Genomic DNA, 22,245 nt, shown 5'->3' with positions numbered 1-22,245 from the left:
AACTTTTATCTACCAACCACTCGTCAAACGTTGACTCGTGACTTTTCTCTGTCTTTAATTTCCAGTGTCACGGAGAACTCCGCTACGCCGGCTGGCGTCTAGGTGCCGTGTTACTCTTAGCAAGCGCAGACGTGGCGTCACTTCCAATTCCAGCACTGCTCGGTTGCGGTAGAGTCGGTTGGGCAGCTCACGTGGCTGGCGCCCTGGCAGGGCCACTCCTAGGCCTGGCAGTGTTCCCGAATCAAAGCAAGAAAGACGCTAGAGGACGAAGATTCGTGAGGTTCGTGCGACTTCTAAGCGCGATCAGCGTGATGCTTCTGGTGGTCGGCGCCATTTTGGGCAACATCTACGTGATCGCGTTGCCACAGCTCAGGAAGCCCTCCTGACAGAGGATCGAGCTGCTCGTCAAGCTCTGCAGGCGGTCCTTCCTCATCGTCAAGATCAGAGAGGCCGCCGAGAGCGTTTTCGAGTAGGAAATCGCGCAACTCGCTGGCAATGGGAAAATTTTTACGACGTTGCTCGGACCCAGGGAAAGAAATGATCGTCGTCGAAGTTGGGATCGCGTGAAATTATGAGAAAAGAAAAAAGAAAAAAAAAAGGGAAGAAAAAGGAACAGAATTTGAAGATAACGTTAAAGACGAAGAACTTTCGAAACTAAAAATTTCTTGAATTTGGAAGCAAAAATAATATGGGATTGTAAATGGAACTGAAAAACGTCGTTGAACAAATATGTCGGCGAATGTATTACGGTGACGTGAGAATTTGTAGATTGATATTGCGATGCGCGTGGAAGAGAAATTGTTGTTCAAACTGCGCAAATGGGTGAACAATTAGATGGAAGGAAAAATGAGACGTTGGATATAAATGAAACGGAACGGAAAAGCATCGTGCACTGTTAAAGAGCAAGTGGTGGATGTACAACGTGGGCGTAAATCGATTGGAGCAGCTACTCGCAGACTGTTGTTGCGATACGCGTGGAAGAACAAATTTTGTAAACAGTGCAAATGGGTAAACAATTAAATGGAAAGAAGAGTAAGAAGCTCGTGGGAGGTATTACGATTGAAGACTATTTGCAAGTCGTTGTTGCGATACGCATGGAAGAAGAGATACTTGGAACTGTTCAATTGAGTGAACAATTAAGTTGAAGGAGTAGAAGGCTTCTTATTTGCAGCGATTGTCGGATATAAAATTGAGAAGAAGAAAATTGAAGATGGAAGGAAATGTATCTATCGAAGCAAGAAGAAAGCAGAAGAGGGACAAAGATACATGTACGTTAATCTTATTGAGAACTTGGCTAAACTTAGAGTTTATCAAGCCGAGAAAAGCGTGCGTTTAATTACAAAAGGAGGAAGACTTTCCGCAACAAATATTTAAATATTTAAGGGAACGAAAATCGCTGAGGAATTAAAACCGAATAAACGGTCCAGCGATTTCTATCGGAATAATATTTACCTTTACCGAAACTGCCAGAAGAGAACCACTCACTGAATGAATCGCCTAAAATAGATAAAAATAAAAATAAAGAAAAAACAAGATCAATCGATCAACCAAAAAAATAAATAAATAAATAAATAAATATAAAAAGCGAGAGCAATCTAAACCAATCTTAGGGAGAGAAAGAAGGAAGAAAATTGCCTGAAATTCCAGCTGGCTCGATTCAAGTTTCTTCGACTGCATCGACAGGAATGATCAAGGGTCTCCTTTTCGAAAGAACTATAGCATCCTGTCTGCGTTTGGTATACTTCTCTGCAAGGTCTAGCCGTTCTTCAATTTCTGCCTGATGTATTCGGCTAGCGAGAAGCAGCAGAAAGATATTCTGGAAATTTACGTTGGCCAAGCTGTCTCTAATCGTAGGATTACGAGAGGTCGTTGCGCGGGGCCAACGTTTGTTCCAACGGCTGACGAATCGACGTCGTTTCGACGAAGAATGGACGCGTCGTGTAAATCGCTTATATCGCGATTCTTTATTGCACTCATCAATGTTAAGACGCCAAAATGAATAGGAAACTTCGACTTGATGCTTTTTGGTGTTTGTTTGGATGAAATCGGAGGAGCTGGTTTCTGAAAGAGGCGCAGAATTCTATTTGGAGATGGATGTAGAATTCTCGATTGTACACCTTCGACGATTGAAAAGAAGCGAGGAGAAGAAGTTGATAGGGCTGGGATTGTTTAACGGCGAACGTAGAACTTTTAATTGCAGCCTCGACGAACGGAGAAAAGATAGAAAGAAGAAATTGAAAGAGTTGCACCGTATAATGACGGGATCAGTAAGTTTGACCATGTGCTTGATAAATAGCAGAATGTTGAAAGTAGAGATTAAGGAAACTACTGATTTGGTTCTTCGATAATGCGTGCCATGTGAAACGATGGATTTGGTTGTTCAACTTTAGACCTTAACTTTCAACGAAGGAGGAATAAATTGAAAGGAGAAATTGAAGGGAATAGATCGTCGAGAGTTAAAACTTGGTGATATAGTTTCAATTTACTTCAGTTCCTAGGTGGATGAAGAACAGATTGAAATCGGAAGTTAGACAGTGTTCAATAATGAGTGTGATCGATAATAATAAAATACTCTTCGCTGGTTACTCAGTGGCTATGCAGAAAAGATTGGACGAACGTTGAAGAAAATAGACTATTGGAAAATAAATTTCGTATATAATTTCAATTTTCTTTTTAGTTCTCGATGGATGAAAAAGAGATTAAGAGCAAAGGTCGAAGAAAGCAGACTATTCAAAGATAAACTGATACGAACGTTCGACCTTAGACCTTGGTAGAATAAAGGAAAAGTTAAAAGCATAGCTTTTCGCACTTTTGCTGTACATTTAGCGGACGAAGAAAACGTGAAACGTTCGCTTTTCTTAGGCAAAAGAAACGATAGAAGGAAAAGTCAAAAAGATTAAAGAAGTTGGACTTCTTAGAGATCGCTGTAGAACTTTAGACTGTACTTGATGTAAAGAGAAACTGTACAATCGAGTGGAGAATCAAAGGTATGAATCTTGTTTTGTGTTCTCGTTCGACGAAACGGTGAGTGAAAGACTGATTCGTGAAAGTTCGAGGGTTAGAGAGAAAGAAGAGCGTTTAATAGGTGGATAAGATGATTTTGTTGAATCGAAGCGTTCAGGACAATGGCACGAGAACTGTAGCGAATGATGTCGATCGGCAGATAGTTGCCGAGGCGACGACTGTACAATTGACTAGTAGTAAGCCTGAAATCCGTTGATTGGTAACGTATTGGTAGACCGTTGTTCCTGGTGGCACGAAAATCGATGAACAAGAGAGACATTATGCTGTTTATACTTTTCCAAAAAAGTCGTTTTTCAACTTCACTTCATTTATGGACACATAGAATAATTTTTCAATCAAGAAATACTTGTACAAGTTGCATGCTGTAATTTCCAAGCTTTTTCCCTATTTTCTTTTTTTTCATTATCGAAGAATCCTTAGATCCTGAAGCTTTAAAATGAAAACAGAGTTTCCTGTAAAGACAATTTTCCTCCATAAATTATGTATTTTATTCTTGCAAATTTGCTATCAAGAAGTAATACTTTCACGATTATAGAAAAATGTCTTGTAATTGTTAATTGAGAGCAAAGATTTATTTCTAAACAACTAATTTTAATCAAATTTTAATCAATCACGTTTAGAATTAATTAGAAATATCTTTAATTCGACAATTTTATTATCTTGGCGATTTGAAGATTAACGTTCGTTGATTTTTCTGTGTATCCAGGAATAAATAGAAATAATTAGTTGATAAGGATGTTCTAAGATAATTCTTCGCTATAAAGTACCGATTAAAGTAACGATAAGTTGGGTATTCGTTATTTAAAAAGCGGCTGCGAACGACGAATTCCTCTTATCACTCTTTTTTCCTAGCCGATATCGTGGATGAAACCGGGAGAGAAAATTGCGCGACTCGAGAAATGCATTTCACGATCCCTCGATTCGTCGTCCCAACGATGCGTTTTCCCGTTAAGGTGGATGGTCGTCGAGTCGAGGACGTCGTTGTCGTCAAAGATGACGCGTCGCGGAACGACCTGATTTTCTTCTGAAAAATCGCACGACTACCATTCGAAAGTTATATGTCTCGATCTACTATAATTTTTCGCGTTCAAATCGTTTTATATTCAAAAATTTATTTCCTCTTATCCATCTGTGGTTTTCTTTGCTTTCGAGTTTCTGAATATTATATCGTAGATTTACACGTGTGAATTTTAATTGAAACGCAATTTTAATTGTCCAAAGTATTCTCCCAATATTCTTCCGATTTCTTGAACTTTCCTTAGACTTTATTTTTATGCATTTTCATCTTCGATTTCCATTATGTATTTTCATCTGTCGTAGTTGCTGGATCACATTTACTTCTCGCGCTTTTTCAAGCACTTTTCGTGCGCATTCGATTTACCCCCTTTGCGCTCCGATTCTTTCATTTGGCTATCTCTACGTTAAAATATCGCTCGTCTGTCTTAGAAAGCAAATTCGATTCAAAAATTAGGACGCAGTCTTTTACGTAAATCCATAAATAAATTGCCACTTTGCATTTGTTATCGCTCGTATAATATTCACAAGCCTAGATTCGAGGAAGTTCTTTTAAAATATGCTTAAGGACATGGCCCAAGTTTCCCAAAACGGGATCAAAATTAACTTTCTAAACTTCCAAATTTACAAACACTGCCAGTGTTCCGTCCCCCTATAACACAGACACACGCAAAAGATATTTCCTCCATAATGGAAGATTTCTCAATATTTAATATTTCTATGCTTTACTATAAATAATAGAGATAGTAATTCTATCGTAGAGTTAATATTGATTTTTATATAATGTGATACTATAAAGAAGAGAGAAAGAGATGAATGAGAAGACAGGAGGAGATGGCATTTCGTCCTGGGGCTACTAATGGACTCATTAGTAAGGTTTCCCAGGAGGCTCGTGCCTTAGACACGAGGACAGTACGACGGAGGTGACACATCGCGCTCCTCTGACGATTCAGAGGACGCATTTACATGAACAGGATGCTTAGGCGACGAATTTCAGAGAATTACCTTGTTGCCACGAATTTCTCTGGTGGCGAGTGTACAAGGACCACCGAGTGTACAAGTTTCTCAACTGACCACTATTTTCCCGCAATAATGAATCACTCGTATCTTCTTCTTCCTCATCCTCTACGATTCTTCATTCTATAATGCGAATACTCGATAGAAATTGACTGATTTCTCTCCTCTATTCAAAACCTTAAACCATGTTGCTCGTTGCATTGTTTAAAAGAAACAATTTTATCGATACACTGCCCATATCGGTGATTTTCGCCACACGGATACATTTATTCACTCCACCGTGGTCCAATATATTAAAAGATGAAACAAATCTCTTTAATGGTTAATTTAAATTAAGATTTAAATTAAGAACCCTGGGACTCTGCTTCTTCGGTCGTGTTCATAAAACTACGAGTTTGCCTAAATGTCCACCAAAGGACCAAGGAGTATTCAACTTATCCTAATCTTACGGACGTTCCAATTTCTATAAACTTCGTACAGTTGGCGAATTTCAGCTGAATCGCTGCAATTTTTTTCGTAACGAACAATTTTATCGATACACTGCCCATATCGGTGATCTTCGCCACACGAATATATTTATTCCCCAGTTCGCTCCACCGTGGTTCAACATATTAAAAGATGAAACAAATCTCTTTAATGATTCATTTAAATTAAGATTCAAATAAAGAACCCTGGAATTCTTCTTCTTCTGAATCATAAAACTACGAGTTTGCTTAAATATCCACCAAAGGACCAAGGAGTATTCAGCTTATCCTAATCTTACGGACGTTTCAATTTCTATAAACTTCGTACAATTGACGAATTTCAGCTGAATCGCTGCAATTTCTTTTCCTAATCGCGATACTAAGAGAATACAAATTTTATAATGTAACTTCACCCCCCAAAAAAAATATTTCAAATAAGATATCGCGTCGACGTTATCATTCAAACTTAATTTACTGATAACCAGAACAAGCTATCTTTTGAAAATTCCCATCTGGAAGTCGTGAAACCCTACAACTTGGAGAATTCGTAATCAAAATTAACGTTTCGGCAACTTGAGTCATGTCACATATCCAAATGAGAGACGCTGTCGCAAAGATGGAGAGAGCGCAAAGGGGTTGCTACTCAGCTTGTCCTCGGCAACTCGCAGCCAGAAATCAGTCGAGTAATCCTATCCCACTGAACCGATCGATGAGAGTGTATCATTCGCGAGTATGCGATGAAAGAATAGAAGAGACGGCGGAATAGGGGAATTTAATGGAGGTAAACGGGCGCAGAAAATTCCGAGAAGCGCGGAAACGACGCGTGGGGTGTTCACGCGTACGCGAGTGCGAACGTGGGCAGAATTTCGAACGCGGCTCTTAGTTGCTTCTCCTTGCCCCGCGCTCTTATCGCGCATCCTTTCTTTTTCCACGTCCAGAGCAGAGAAATTAAAAATCTCCGTTGCCTCGTGCGCTTTTACATTTACGACGCCGTAATCTTTAATTCTATGCGGAAAGTGTTTTTCCGCGATTCTCGCTTCTATGAAAATTCCACGGCAATTTGACCTCTTGTCTTGCCACGTCAAGTCATAAACTAGACGAAAATTACGGATTTGATTCAACAAGAGAAGGTCCCGTAATGTTTGAAACAATGGATTGTTGAGATTTTCATTTTTGTTTCAAACCTGCAGATTGTGGAGATTGTGAACTTATTTTTTATCGATAGGTGTTGTTAAGATGTTGCGCTGGTATGGACGATTATGTTAACCTGAGACAATTTTTGGTGGAAAAAAAACACGATTTATTAAGTTATTATAATTCGAATTATTAATATCGTAAGGGGTCGTAAGGGGTTAAACGAAAGTGATTGCACTTTTATCGGTTAATTAACCCTCTATAACCATCGGTTGTTTTGTTTTTTTAGTTTTCATATATGATAAAAGAGGTTCCAGTTAATCGTTGAATTTTTGTTTTAATGTAATAATCAGAGGCTAAGAATTATTACTAATAAATTGTTTAACAGTCGTTTTCTAAGATGATCGTTCGATGGCTTAAGGGAATAGAGTAAGATTTAGAGAGTGTAGATATATGAATAAACAGTTTTTGAGTCTCAGCTTTACGGTGTTATAGAGGGTCGAAGGAATTTAATTAGTGTTATCTGTAAGAATGTAATTGTTACGTTTGACAAAGGAATTTTTGGCAAAGGAATTGTACAATGGATGAGAATAATTACTGTGATCAGTAATGGAAAATTCGTTCGAGGAATTGGCTAATTAACCGAAGTATGCGTGTGATAGAAGAAAAATGGGAAGAGAAAGTAATTATTATCATCGATTATTTTACTAAAAATAATCGACGGACTAAGAAAACGACTCGTAGTTGAACTTTCAGGCAACAAATTGCCCGTCGACCAATTCTTGTGCAATAGAACATGGACAGAGAAAAGGGATGAAAGGATCGGATCTTTGAAGGCTGTTAGGGGATAAGAAGCGCTGTTAAAATGCTCTTCCTTGGATTCTTTTCATCAAATCCAGAAAACGTATCGTAGATTTTCAAGAATTCCGATTTTCAACCGATTCGAAGCAAAAAGAGCCGAGACGAGAAAAGAATTTCCGCGTCTCTAACGAAAAGAAACTAAAAAGTTGGTGAATTTAAGTGGAAAATCTCCGATAAAACGTCTAATTAATTTTGTTAGAAGCTCGTTGAGAATTTTAAACGACGGAAAAGTAAATCGAAGATCTTGAAAACCGGCTGGATACGAACGATAAAAAGCAATCCAAGCTTCTCGGCCAAATGAAAAGAATATTCTCATTCGGGAGCCCGATTTATAGTTTAATCGCGTTTCCTTTGGTTAAGCCGCGACGATGCATTAACGATGCTGCCAAAACCGGAAAACAATACATTTATAACTGTACGTAGTACTTAATCGATAGTAAAGTAGCGCGCCGAATCGTGTTCAGATTACCCACAAATTTTCCAAAATTCGTCCTTCCGTATTTGCGCCTCGATGAAACGTGCAATCGATAATACGAAATTCGTAAAACAAATTTTTCAAATATCTTCATCGACTAACGATTTATCCGTATCCATTGATTTTATTCCCACGTATTACTAAAGATAAGAGAAGAAGTGGCTGCTCCATTAGACAATAAGATTTACGCCCAAGATATTTTTCTTCTTTCATTATTCAAATAATATTATTCAGGAAAATAATCTTTTAAGGAGATAAAAAGACGTCGAATCAAGAAGCGGAAAGATCTCAAGGATATTTGTAAAGTCAACCGCTTTTGACCGTAATTTTCAATGACGATTATTTGTGGGCAATCCGAATGGAAGAAGATGTGTTCTCTCCGGCAATTTAGTCGATCACTGTACCTATGTATTTGTTTATCGATATTATTATACACTTACAGATATACAGACAGGTATACAGACACACACGAGGCGAACTGGCTGTGATTATGTTAGTGTTACGAAACCTACGTCGACACGATTAATAATTATAATAATAATAATAATAATAATAATAATAATAGTAATGATAATACGAATATATCTGTAAATACAACCGACTAATTGGATATAAATATAAATACGATTATATACGCTGTGATTTGATCACGGGCATATTTAACGGAGGGTTGTCACCTCTCCACTGTGTATCGAAACAATCGATTGCCTGCAATAAAGTCGAAATCGTTCCACGGTTCCCGTAATCCTGTTGCCTTTTACTTTCAACAAACACACGCTACGACCCGATCTAGTCCAATTTTACGGATAATTTCCTCTTATAAATGATTGATAGCTGGAACGATCGATGTTTCGTGACGATGATCGAACGATTAGGAGAAGATCGAATGTGATTCGACCAGAAGGTAAGAGAATTTTTATGTAAATTCTTGCTATTATACTTCTCTGTCGAATTGACGAAGAAAGCAGCAAAATTTTCATGGTTCCAACAGAGACTCTAGAATATATCGATTTGCTTCTTCTACTAAATCAAACGTACGACTATCAAAATCAATTAAATAATAAATAGCGTTAGAATAACAAATAGCGGACACATTAATGAACCACGCATGAACTATATAGCGACTAATTAATACGTAAATTACGTATCGTAATCTAAATTACAAGAACATTACGCGTAACAGTTCAATTTAGTTCTTCGAAACTGTAAAAAATACAAATAGTTGGAATACTTCTAACAGCGAAAACATCAAATGCAATGTCACTTTTTCCCTTAAAACTGCTAAAAAAGGATTAGCGAAAAAATTACGATTCTGAGTTCCGTAAATGTTTATTACGACAATCGTACAATAAAACATATATATATATATATATGTTTGTGTATATATATATACATATATAAGTACAAGCCTCTGTGCGGCATTCGGCGCGAATTTACGGCCTTGCTAACGCGATACAGAAACGATTACGCTTTCCCGTGATCCGTTACCGGCACGGTGTCCTTACAATTCTTAAAACGACGAAAGAACGTTGAAAAGAAGGGAAGAAACGAAAGGATTGAAGAGGAGGAAAGGAGAAAGAGAAGAAAGAAAGGTTCACGGAGGAATCGTTCTACCAATTCGATTACAGCGTCGCTTGTCTCCATTGATTACGTTCGATTAATTACTAACTAAGCTTACGAACTAAATGATAGCACGTGACAGTGAGTTAACTCGTTTCTAAGTCGATAAACGACGCGGAAGAACTTTCGACGAAATCGATGAAAATCCGGTCGTAGATCGATCGTATTATAGCACCGCAGCGTACGAATCACGACAGATTATAATTAATTATATCCATTCAATATACGGGGGTCTAGTGAATAAAAAAGTAACATACAGGATTAAATGCACCTATGGTGATCGCGATGCCACTGGTAAAACCACGAATTATTGTAACAAAGAGCTTTGTAGCTTCAAATAAATAGAATTATTGGCAATCGTTCCGAGACTCGCTTGTTTTGTTTTGTTTTTCTTTTTTTTTTTTTTTATCTTTTTATCCTAATTTATTTTACTTAATCGTTTGTAATCAATTACTATAACAGGCTATCAACAGGCTGGATTGAAATCGTAGGGTCGAAGTTTGACGATTTTTTTGAAAAGATTGATGCGTTTTAAACATTTTCATCGTAACGTTCGATCAAAATTCTTTAAGTTATCTTTCATAGAGGAGGAACTAACATGAAACTTTTAATGGAAATTGTAGCGTCGAAGAAAGGGCTCCGGCGTAATATTGAATGTGCCTGTAATAATGCTTCCTAAGCATTTTTCAGTCACGACAAGTTCTTATTATAGTCAAATAGGCTGCAATCCCCTTCTCACATTTGCATAAAAGGGTATTATTCATGGGATTATTATTGGTCACAATCACTGCCAGAATATTAAGCATAATCTTAATATATCGAAATGAAAAGGTGACGAAGATCTTTGTGAAAATAATTATAATCCAAGGAATAATTTACTAGCCTCTTGGCACAAAACCATCTAGACACGTATAAATCAGAGGCACGTCTTTAAACACGTGAATAACGTGAAACCCATTGAAAATGACTATGAAAATAATAACAAAGATAAAGAATAAAGTCAATGAAATCGGAAACCCGAAATAAACTTAATACCAAACATCAAGCGTTTTGCTCTATAATTATCTAATAAATTTTTATTGCAAATGTCATGGAAAAATTATGCTTTCAAATCGGAATATTTCTTTAACCAACGCGAATTAATTAAAAAATTAAATTCCACGATCAAATTATCTTAAAACCCAACGTCTCGATAATTTCAACCGCCAAGATTTTGTTCCATTTCAGAAACTGTGTCTCTGCCGCTTAAACCGATTCATCCAAAGTCTATCGAAATCGCACGAATAAATCAAAACGGAACACGGGCCACCCTCGTAGCAGGCTAATTCCCGGTTAACGGGGAGAAAATGGGGATTGGGACGGCAACTTCCGTCTTCATCCACTTATCCTTGCAGAGCACGGAACCGCTATCCCTCAAAATTACATCCTGATCGATCTTCGCAAAACTGTGGATCCTTGCCAGATGAGTAACGTTCCATAGGCTGGCCAATGGACGAGAGTCGAAGAGTTTCCTATCTCCTTCCATTTGGACAAAATTCCTATCCAGCCAAGCGGGCGAAGAAAATATAATTGAAAGATACGATTTTCGAGTGATGGCAAAGGGTTGGTTAAATTAGGGGATGAATTAAAGTGTATTACTTGGTGAAATTGACTTTGGATGGGATTTGAAGAGCGAGCGAATTTTAGGGAAAAGGAGACGAATGTTGCCCCCCAGGTGATTAATGAATTTGATTGCAGTTGGTTGGAATAGGTCGAAGTACAGTTTAGATAGTAGATTAAGGTTCGAGTATTTGTTTCTAATCTAGGGTTAATTGTAATGAGAATTGTTCTTGGATCAGAGATTTATAGACTTAAACTTTAATTGAAAGCCAATTGTAATTGTAATTTGTTTTAGATTAGAATTAGCTTCCAATTTACATTTGATCAAAGAGCGTTTAATCAAAGAATTTGGATTAAAAATGCTCAGGTTGAAACTTTATGTAAATTTCCTTTTTATGGTCTTTACTGAATCAAAATCTTTCAGGTAGTCCAAATGAGTGATTGATGAATATAGAATTTTAAATATTAAAATCATTTTATTCGATGCGTAAATTAATTCAGTGACTAAATGAGTTGTGAAGTAGCTATTATTGTGTGACACATCTACATGCATATAAGGAAACTTCCAAGCGTGTAACATCACGGAATTGCAGTTAAAATTACTCTGTAACGTCGTGGTTACGAGGTTTCTAACGTGGATTATAATTATAAGGATATGTAATGAGAGAGAGAGAGAGAGAGAGGGAGGGAGGGAGGGAGGGAGGGAGACTTCGAATCTCGGAATGTGCCTCAAATTTTGTCAATTATTCAGAATTCCCTTCGTGGCATCGCCTTACAACAAGCTAATCATTGAACGAAACAGAGAGCTATAATTCCGATTCGAGGAATTAACACATTCACCGCTCACTGTAAATTTTCGATAATTAAAGAATAAAATTTTCATCAAAATTTCTTCGTAAAAGTCAAACTATCCAGTCAAAAATACAACTAGTTTAAGAGCAAGTTTTTCGTTTTTACTAAAAATATTCAACGCTGACATACTTTAACCGATTTAATTTAACAATTAACGCATTAACTTTACGATAATAGAAGACAATTCCAAATTCTTCCTACCTTCTCGCGTTCACTTTCTCTTTACCCGTCACTCTCGAAAATTTACTTCAACAATATAGCAATGGACAGTTCTTCGCAAGCCACATACTCCGTAGCTCGAACTGAGATCCTCCATACTTTTCCTCAAACTATCCTTCGGAAACGTATCGAGGCAGCAGTGAATCTATTAACTCGAACGAACCTAATTGCAAGGAAAACAGCTTGGCCCGAGCACGGCCAACTTCGATCAACACTTGAGCTGCTTACACTGTACCCCGATCTCCGTGCACCTGCACTCTAGACAAGGTCCAGAGAGCTCGGTAATGATCCTTCCAACGCGATACATCCTTCCGTAGATATTACATCCAGCCAATTTTAGCAAGCTAGCCACCGACATAGGAATTTCATTCTCTAGAACCTTAGACGGCGTTCCAGTCTCTGTCACATGATCCTCCATCTTCTCGCTCACTTCGGAAGACACTTTGTCATCCTCTGATTGGTCACTAAAGTTTGCAGTCGATCTGCTGGTAGTCGATGTCTCTGTCGTCTTTGTATCTTTATTATTCTCATTGTTACTTGCATCTGAAGAGAATAACAGATCCAGAACAGTATCCAGAGAAAATATAGGTTCATCCAGCTCTGTATTAGCTCCAGAAGATGGTTTGATCGTAGTCGAGTGAAATTTAGAATTATTAACTTTTGTCAAAGAATCTCCGATCTTCGACTCGGACGAGATATTAGCGTCGTTGATTTGCGAAGTATTTAATTTCACGAGATTAGAGTTTGTTGTATTAAAGGAAGAAATAACATGTTCTTCTTGTTTCTTGGTAGTATGATCCATGGTTGAGAAAGCAACCTTTTTAGAAATCGTTTCAGAAACACGATCTAAAGTCTGTTCAGTTTCTTTGGTGTTGTAATTTGAAGTGATTGCTTCTTTTATATGTCCATCTTGACTGAGATTATATTTATTCTTGGTGATTAGACTGGTTGGATCTTCTTCTGGTCTGTACGGTGGACGTAGGAGAGATAATTTATCCACGAAATCAAAGTTTGCTTGCAGAGGCTTTAGAGTGCTGGTGGTCGATGGTCTTGAAGTGGTGATTCCATGTTCTACCAGGTAAGGAATCATGTCCTCGATCAGAGAAGGCAGATCAGGAGCTGGTTCTGTCTTTATCACGTCGCGGAATGGGTCTGGAAATATTATCGGCTGATGAAGCGATGGTGCAGTAGCGTCCGCACGGTCTAACACAACCGTTGGTGATTCTTCTGCTTCTACTGGAAGTAATCGAAATGTTAGAGTCGGTACGTGATAGAATTATTGATTATTGATTAATTTGCATTTGAGAAACATTATAACTCTCCAATGTAATTTTTTTGGAAATAGAAGAATGCTAGAAAATTATGGGATTTGAATTAACGCATGTATAAAAGACGAAGAAATGCTTATAATACTTGTTTGAGGTAAGGTAAAATAAGGGGGACAAACAGCCAAGAAATAACAAAATAATATAATTTTTCTCTTATCTTATATTTAAAATTTCAAATTTTCAAATTAGAATTTTCAAATTCGAATTCTTAAATTTGAATTTCCAAATATTCATATTTGAATCTTCAAAATTGAATTTTCAAATTTCCAAATTCGAATTATCAAATATGAATTTTTAAATTCGAATTTTCAAACTTTCAAATTTTCAAATTTGAATTTTCAGATTTGAATTTTTAAATTTGAATTTCCAAATTTGAATTTTTAAATTTGAATTTTCAAATTCGCAAATTTTCAAATTTGAATTTTTAAATTTGAATTTTCAAATTTGAATTTTTAAATTTGAATTTTCAAATTTTCAAATTTGAATTTTTAAATTTGAATTTTCAAATTTTCAAATTTGAATTTTCAAATTTTCAAATTTGAATTTTCAAATTTTCAAATTTGAATTTTCAAATTTTCAAATTTGAATTTTCAAATTTTCAAATTTGAATTTTCAAATTTTCAAATTTTCAAATTTGAATTTTTAAATTTGAATTTTTAAATTTGAATTTTCAAATTTGAATTTTTAAATTTGAATTTTTAAATTTGAATTTTCAAACTTTCAACTTTGAATTTTTAAATTTGAATTTTTAAATTTGAATTTTTAAATTTGAATTTTCAAATTTGAATTTTTAAATTTGAATTTTTAAATTTGAATTTTCAAATTTTCAAATTTTCAAATTTGAATTTTTAAATTTGAATTTCTAAATTTGAATTTTCAAATTTTCAAATTTGAATTTTTAAATTTGAATTTTCAAATTTTCAAATTTGAATTTTCAAATTTTCAAATTTGAATTTTCAAATTTTCAAATTTTCAAATTTGAATTTTCAAATTTTCAAATTTTCAAATTTGAATTTTTAAATTTGAATTTTCAAATTTTCAAATTTGAATTTTTAAATTTGAATTTTCAAATTTTCAAATTTTCAAATTTGAATTTTCAAATTTGAATTTTCAAATTTGAATTTTTAAATTTGAATTTTTAAATTTGAATTTTCAAATTTGAATTTTTAAATTTGAATTTTTAAATTTGAATTTTCAAATTTGAATTTTTAAATTTGAATTTTTAAATTTGAATTTTCAAATTTGAATTTTTAAATTTGAATTTTTAAATTTGAATTTTCAAATTTTCAAATTTTCAAATTTGAATTTTTAAATTTGAATTTTTAAATTTGAATTTTCAAATTTGAATTTTTAAATTTGAATTTTTAAATTTGAATTTTCAAATTTTCAAATTTTCAAATTTGAATTTTTAAATTTGAACTTTTAAATTTGAATTTTCAAAATAGAATTTTTAAATTTGAATTTTTTAATTTGAATTTTCAAAATTGAATTTTCAAATTTTCAAATTCGAATTATCAAATATGAATTTTTAAATTCGAATTTTCAAACTTTCAAATTTTCAAATTTGAATTTTTAAATTTGAATTTTTAAATTTGAATTTTCAAATTTGAATTTTTAAATTTGAATTTTCAAATTTGAATTTTCAAATTTTCAAATTTTCAAATTTGAATTTTCAAATTTGAATTTTTAAATTTGAATTTTCAAATTTGAATTTTCAAATTTTCAAATTTTCAAATTTGAATTTTCAAATTTGAATTATTAAATTTGAATTTTCAAATTTGAATTTTCAAATTTGAATTTTTAAATTTGAATTTTTAAATTTGAATTTTCAAATTTGAATTTTTAAATTTGAATTTTCAAATTTTCAAATTTGAATTTTCAAATTTTCAAATTTTCAAATTTGAATTTTCAAATTTGAATTATTAAATTTGAATTTTTAAATTTGAATTTTCAAATTTGAATTTTTAAATTTGAATTTTTAAATTTGAATTTTCAAATTTGAATTTTTAAATTTGAATTTTCAAATCTTCAAATTTGAATTTTTAAATTTGAATTTTCAAATCTGAATTTTCAAATTTTCAAATTTGAATTTTTAAATTTGAATTTTTAAATTTGAATTTTCAAATTTTCAAATTTGAATTTTTAAATTTGAATTTTCAAATCTGAATTTTCAAATTTTCAAATTTGAATTTTCAAATTTGAATTATTAAATTTGAATTTTTAAATTTGAATTTTCAAATTTGAATTTTCAAATTTGAATTTTTAAATTTGAATTTTTAAATTTGAATTTTCAAATTTTCAAATTTGAATTTTCAAATTTTCAAATATGAATTTTCAAATTTTCAAATTTGAATTTTCAAATTTTCAAATTTGAATTTTCAAATTTCTAAATTTGAATTTTCAAATTTTCAAATTTGAATTTTTAAATTTGAATTCTTAAATTTGAATTTTTAAATTGTCAAATTTTCAAATTTGAATTTTTAAATTTGAATTCTTAAATTTGAATTTTTAAATTTTCAAATTTGAATTTTTAAATTTGAATTTTCAAATTTGAATTTTTAAATTTGAATTTTTAAATTTGAATTTTCAAATTTGAATTTTTAAATTTGAATTTTCAAATTTTCAAATTTGAATTTTCAAATCTGAATTTTCAAATTTTCAAATTTGAATTTTTAAATTTGAATTTATAAATTTGAATTTTCAAATTTTCAAATTTGAATTTTCAAATTTTCAAATTTGAATTTTTAAATTTGAATTTTTAAATTTGAATTTTCAAATTTTCAAATTTTCAAATTTGAATTTTTAAATTTGAATTCTTAAATTTGAATTTTTAAATTTGAATTTCCAAATTTTCAAATTTGAATTTTCAAATTTTCAAATTTTCAAATTTGAATTTTTAAATTTGAATTTTTAAATTTGAATTTTTAAATTTGAATTTTTAAATTTGAATTTTCAAATTTGAATTTTTAAATTTGAATTTTTAAATTTGAATTTTCAAATTTTCAACTTTGAATATTTAAATTTGAATTTTTAAATTTGAATTTTTAAATTTGAATTTTCAAATTTGAATTTTCAAATTTGAATTTTTAAATTTGAATTTTCAAATTTTCAAATTTGAATTTTAAATTTTCAAATTTGAATTTTTAAATTTGAATTTTCAAATTTTCAAATTTGAATTTTCAGATTTTCAAATTTGAATTTTTAAATTTGAATTTTCAAATTTGAATTTTCAAATTTTCAAATATGAATTTTTAAATTTGAATTTTTAAATTTGAATTTTCAAATTTTCAAATTTGAATTTTCAAATTTTCAAATTTGAATTTTTAAATTTGAATTTTCAAATTTTCAAATTTGAATTTTTAAATTTGAATTTTTAAATTTGAATTTTCAAATTTTCAAATTTTCAAATTTGAATTTTTAAATTTGAATTTTTGAATTTTTAAATTTGAATTTTTAAATTTGAATTTTCAAATTTTCAAATTTTCAAATTTTCAAATTTTCAAATTTGAATTTTCAAATTTGAATTATTAAATTTGAATTTTTAAATTTGAATTTTCAAATTTGAATTTTTAAATTTGAATTTTTAAATTTGAATTTTCAAATTTTCAAATTTGAATTTTTAAATTTGAATTTTTAAATTTGAATTTTCAAATTTTCAAATTTGCATTTTCAAATTTTCAAATTTGAATATTTAAATTTGAATTTTCAAATTTTCAAATTTGAATTTTTAAATTTGAATTTTCAAATTTTCAAATTTGAATTTTTAAATTTGAATTTTCAAATTTTCAAATTTGAATTTTTAAATTTGAATTTTTAAATTTGAATTTTCAAATTTTCAAATTTGAATTTTCAAATTTCTAAATTTGAATTTTAAATTTTCAAATTTGAATTTTTAAATTTGAATTTTCAAATTTTCAAATTTGAATTTTCAAATTTTCAAATTTGAATTTTTAAATTTGAATTTTCAAATTTTCAAATTTGAATTTTCAAATTTGAATTTTCAAATTTTCAAATATGAATTTTTAAATTTGAATTTTCAAATTTTCAAATTTGAATTTTCAAATTTTCAAATTTGAATTTTCAAATTTTCAAATTTGAATTTTTAAATTTGAATTTTCAAATTTCTAAATTTGAATTTTCAAATTTTCAAATTTGAATTTTTAAATTTGAATTTTTAAATTTGAATTTTCAAATTTTCAAATTTTCAAATTTGAATTTTTAAATTTGAATTCTTAAATTTGAATTTTTAAATTTTCAAATTTGAATTTTTAAATTTGAATTTTCAAATTTTCAAATTTGAATTTTTAAATTTGAATTTTTAAATTTGAATTTTCAAATTTTCAAATTTGAATTTTCAAATTTTCAAATTTGAATTTTCAAATTTTCAAATTTTCAAATTTGAATTTTCAAATTTGCATTTTTAAATTTGAATTTTTATATTTGAATTTTTAAATTTGAATTTTCAAATTTGAATTATTAAATTTGAATTTTCAAATTTGAGTTTTCAAATTTTCAAATTTGAATTTTTAAATTTGAATTTTTAAATTTGAATTTTCAAATTTTCAAATTTTCAAATTTGAATTTTTAAATTTGAATTTTTAAATTTGAATTTTCAAATTTTCAAATTTGAATTTTTAAATTCGAATTTTCAAATTTGAATTTTTAAATTTGAATTTTCAAATTTTCAAATTTTCAAATTTGAATTTTCAAATTTGAATTATTAAATTTGAATTTTTAAATTTGAATTTTCAAATTTGAATTTTTGAATTTTTAAATTTGAATTTTTAAATTTGAATTTTCAAATTTTCAAATTTTCAAATTTTCAAATTTTCAAATTTGAATTTTCAAATTTGAATTATTAAATTTGAATTTTTAAATTTGAATTTTCAAATTTGAATTTTTAAATTTGAATTTTTAAATTTGAATTTTCAAATTTTCAAATTTGAATTTTTAAATTTGAATTTTTAAATTTGAATTTTCAAATTTTCAAATTTGCATTTTCAAATTTTCAAATTTGAATTTTTAAATTTGAATTTTCAAATTTTCAAATTTGAATTTTCAAATTTTCAAATTTGAATTTTCAAATTTTCAAATTTGAATTTTCAAATTTTCAAATTTGAATTTTCAAATTTTCAAATTTTCAAATTTGAATTTTTAAATTTGAATTTTTAAATTTGAATTTTCAAATTTGAATTTTTAAATTTGAATTTTTAAATTTGAATTTTCAAACTTTCAACTTTGAATTTTTAAATTTGAATTTTTAAATTTGAATTTTTAAATTTGAATTTTCAAATTTGAATTTTTAAATTTGAATTTTTAAATTTGAATTTTCAAATTTTCAAATTTTCAAATTTGAATTTTTAAATTTGAATTTCTAAATTTGAATTTTCAAATTTTCAAATTTGAATTTTTAAATTTGAATTTTCAAATTTTCAAATTTGAATTTTCAAATTTTCAAATTTGAATTTTCAAATTTTCAAATTTTCAAATTTGAATTTTCAAATTTTCAAATTTTCAAATTTGAATTTTTAAATTTGAATTTTCAAATTTTCAAATTTGAATTTTTAAATTTGAATTTTCAAATTTTCAAATTTTCAAATTTGAATTTTCAAATTTGAATTTTCAAATTTGAATTTTTAAATTTGAATTTTTAAATTTGAATTTTCAAATTTGAATTTTTAAATTTGAATTTTTAAATTTGAATTTTCAAATTTGAATTTTTAAATTTGAATTTTTAAATTTGAATTTTCAAATTTGAATTTTTAAATTTGAATTTTTAAATTTGAATTTTCAAATTTTCAAATTTTCAAATTTGAATTTTTAAATTTGAATTTTTAAATTTGAATTTTCAAATTTGAATTTTTAAATTTGAATTTTTAAATTTGAATTTTCAAATTTTCAAATTTTCAAATTTGAATTTTTAAATTTGAACTTTTAAATTTGAATTTTCAAAATAGAATTTTTAAATTTGAATTTTTTAATTTGAATTTTCAAAATTGAATTTTCAAATTTTCAAATTCGAATTATCAAATATGAATTTTTAAATTCGAATTTTCAAACTTTCAAATTTTCAAATTTGAATTTTTAAATTTGAATTTTTAAATTTGAATTTTCAAATTTGAATTTTTAAATTTGAATTTTCAAATTTGAATTTTCAAATTTTCAAATTTTCAAATTTGAATTTTCAAATTTGAATTTTTAAATTTGAATTTTCAAATTTGAATTTTCAAATTTTCAAATTTTCAAATTTGAATTTTCAAATTTGAATTATTAAATTTGAATTTTCAAATTTGAATTTTCAAATTTGAATTTTTAAATTTGAATTTTTAAATTTGAATTTTCAAATTTGAATTTTTAAATTTGAATTTTCAAATTTTCAAATTTGAATTTTCAAATTTTCAAATTTTCAAATTTGAATTTTCAAATTTGAATTATTAAATTTGAATTTTTAAATTTGAATTTTCAAATTTGAATTTTTAAATTTGAATTTTTAAATTTGAATTTTCAAATTTGAATTTTTAAATTTGAATTTTCAAATCTTCAAATTTGAATTTTTAAATTTGAATTTTCAAATCTGAATTTTCAAATTTTCAAATTTGAATTTTTAAATTTGAATTTTTAAATTTGAATTTTCAAATTTTCAAATTTGAATTTTTAAATTTGAATTTTCAAATCTGAATTTTCAAATTTTCAAATTTGAATTTTCAAATTTGAATTATTAAATTTGAATTTTTAAATTTGAATTTTCAAATTTGAATTTTCAAATTTGAATTTTTAAATTTGAATTTTTAAATTTGAATTTTCAAATTTTCAAATTTGAATTTTCAAATTTTCAAATATGAATTTTCAAATTTTCAAATTTGAATTTTCAAATTTTCAAATTTGAATTTTCAAATTTCTAAATTTGAATTTTCAAATTTTCAAATTTGAATTTTTAAATTTGAATTCTTAAATTTGAATTTTTAAATTGTCAAATTTTCAAATTTGAATTTTTAAATTTGAATTCTTAAATTTGAATTTTTAAATTTTCAAATTTGAATTTTTAAATTTGAATTTTCAAATTTGAATTTTTAAATTTGAATTTTTAAATTTGAATTTTCAAATTTGAATTTTTAAATTTGAATTTTCAAATTTTCAAATTTGAATTTTCAAATCTGAATTTTCAAATTTTCAAATTTGAATTTTTAAATTTGAATTTATAAATTTGAATTTTCAAATTTTCAAATTTGAATTTTCAAATTTTCAAATTTGAATTTTTAAATTTGAATTTTTAAATTTGAATTTTCAAATTTTCAAATTTTCAAATTTGAATTTTTAAATTTGAATTCTTAAATTTGAATTTTTAAATTTGAATTTCCAAATTTTCAAATTTGAATTTTCAAATTTTCAAATTTTCAAATTTGAATTTTTAAATTTGAATTTTTAAATTTGAATTTTTAAATTTGAATTTTTAAATTTGAATTTTCAAATTTGAATTTTTAAATTTGAATTTTTAAATTTGAATTTTCAAATTTTCAACTTTGAATATTTAAATTTGAATTTTTAAATTTGAATTTTTAAATTTGAATTTTCAAATTTGAATTTTCAAATTTGAATTTTTAAATTTGAATTTTCAAATTTTCAAATTTGAATTTTCAAATTTTCAAATTTTCAAATTTGAATTTTTAAATTTGAATTTTTAAATTTGAATTTTCAAATATGAATTTTTAAATTTGAATTTTTAAATTTGAATTTTCAAATTTTCAAATTTGAATTTTCAAATTTCTAAATTTGAATTTTAAATTTTCAAATTTGAATTTTTAAATTTGAATTTTCAAATTTTCAAATTTGAATTTTCAGATTTTCAAATTTGAATTTTTAAATTTGAATTTTCAAATTTGAATTTTCAAATTTTCAAATATGAATTTTTAAATTTGAATTTTTAAATTTGAATTTTCAAATTTTCAAATTTGAATTTTCAAATTTTCAAATTTGAATTTTTAAATTTGAATTTTCAAATTTTCAAATTTGAATTTTTAAATTTGAATTTTTAAATTTGAATTTTCAAATTTTCAAATTTTCAAATTTGAATTTTTAAATTTGAATTTTTGAATTTTTAAATTTGAATTTTTAAATTTGAATTTTCAAATTTTCAAATTTTCAAATTTTCAAATTTTCAAATTTGAATTTTCAAATTTGAATTATTAAATTTGAATTTTTAAATTTGAATTTTCAAATTTGAATTTTTAAATTTGAATTTTTAAATTTGAATTTTCAAATTTTCAAATTTGAATTTTTAAATTTGAATTTTTAAATTTGAATTTTCAAATTTTCAAATTTGCATTTTCAAATTTTCAAATTTGAATATTTAAATTTGAATTTTCAAATTTTCAAATTTGAATTTTTAAATTTGAATTTTCAAATTTTCAAATTTGAATTTTTAAATTTGAATTTTCAAATTTTCAAATTTGAATTTTTAAATTTGAATTTTTAAATTTGAATTTTCAAATTTTCAAATTTGAATTTTCAAATTTCTAAATTTGAATTTTAAATTTTCAAATTTGAATTTTTAAATTTGAATTTTCAAATTTTCAAATTTGAATTTTCAAATTTTCAAATTTGAATTTTTAAATTTGAATTTTCAAATTTTCAAATTTGA

At 27.7% G+C, this 22,245-nt stretch overlaps 2 protein-coding genes across 6 annotated transcripts in view; one reads left to right on the top strand and one right to left on the bottom strand.

The window, feature by feature from the left end:
- Nucleotides 1-8,734, top strand: part of LOC100650070 (protein rhomboid) — a 171,333-nt gene extending 162,599 nt beyond the window's left edge. For all 4 annotated transcript variants that reach the window (XM_012320576.3, XM_048404229.1, XM_048404228.1 and 1 more), the window contains one exon: nucleotides 66-8,734. In XM_012320576.3, coding sequence (XP_012175966.1) covers nucleotides 66-386 — 321 coding nt within the window. In that variant the 3' untranslated portion in view covers nucleotides 387-8,734. The remainder of the gene's footprint in view (nucleotides 1-65) is intronic.
- Nucleotides 8,735-9,299: 565 nt separating this feature from the next.
- LOC100644164 overlaps nucleotides 9,300-22,245 on the bottom strand; it is a 61,930-nt gene continuing 48,984 nt past the window's right edge. Inside the window, exon 14 of one of the 2 annotated variants that reach the window (XM_048404219.1) lies at nucleotides 9,300-13,515. In XM_048404219.1, the coding sequence (XP_048260176.1) occupies nucleotides 12,488-13,515 (1,028 nt within the window). In that variant the 3' untranslated portion in view covers nucleotides 9,300-12,487. The remainder of the gene's footprint in view (nucleotides 13,516-22,245) is intronic. The other variant, XM_048404220.1, reaches the window with a different exon arrangement.

This window comes from Bombus terrestris, chromosome 3 (assembly GCF_910591885.1).
Source record: "Bombus terrestris chromosome 3, iyBomTerr1.2, whole genome shotgun sequence".
Classification (NCBI taxonomy): domain Eukaryota; kingdom Metazoa; phylum Arthropoda; class Insecta; order Hymenoptera; family Apidae; genus Bombus; species Bombus terrestris.
The sequence above is the reverse complement of the archived record's forward strand: the minus strand, read 5'-3'. Positions and strand labels throughout refer to the sequence as shown.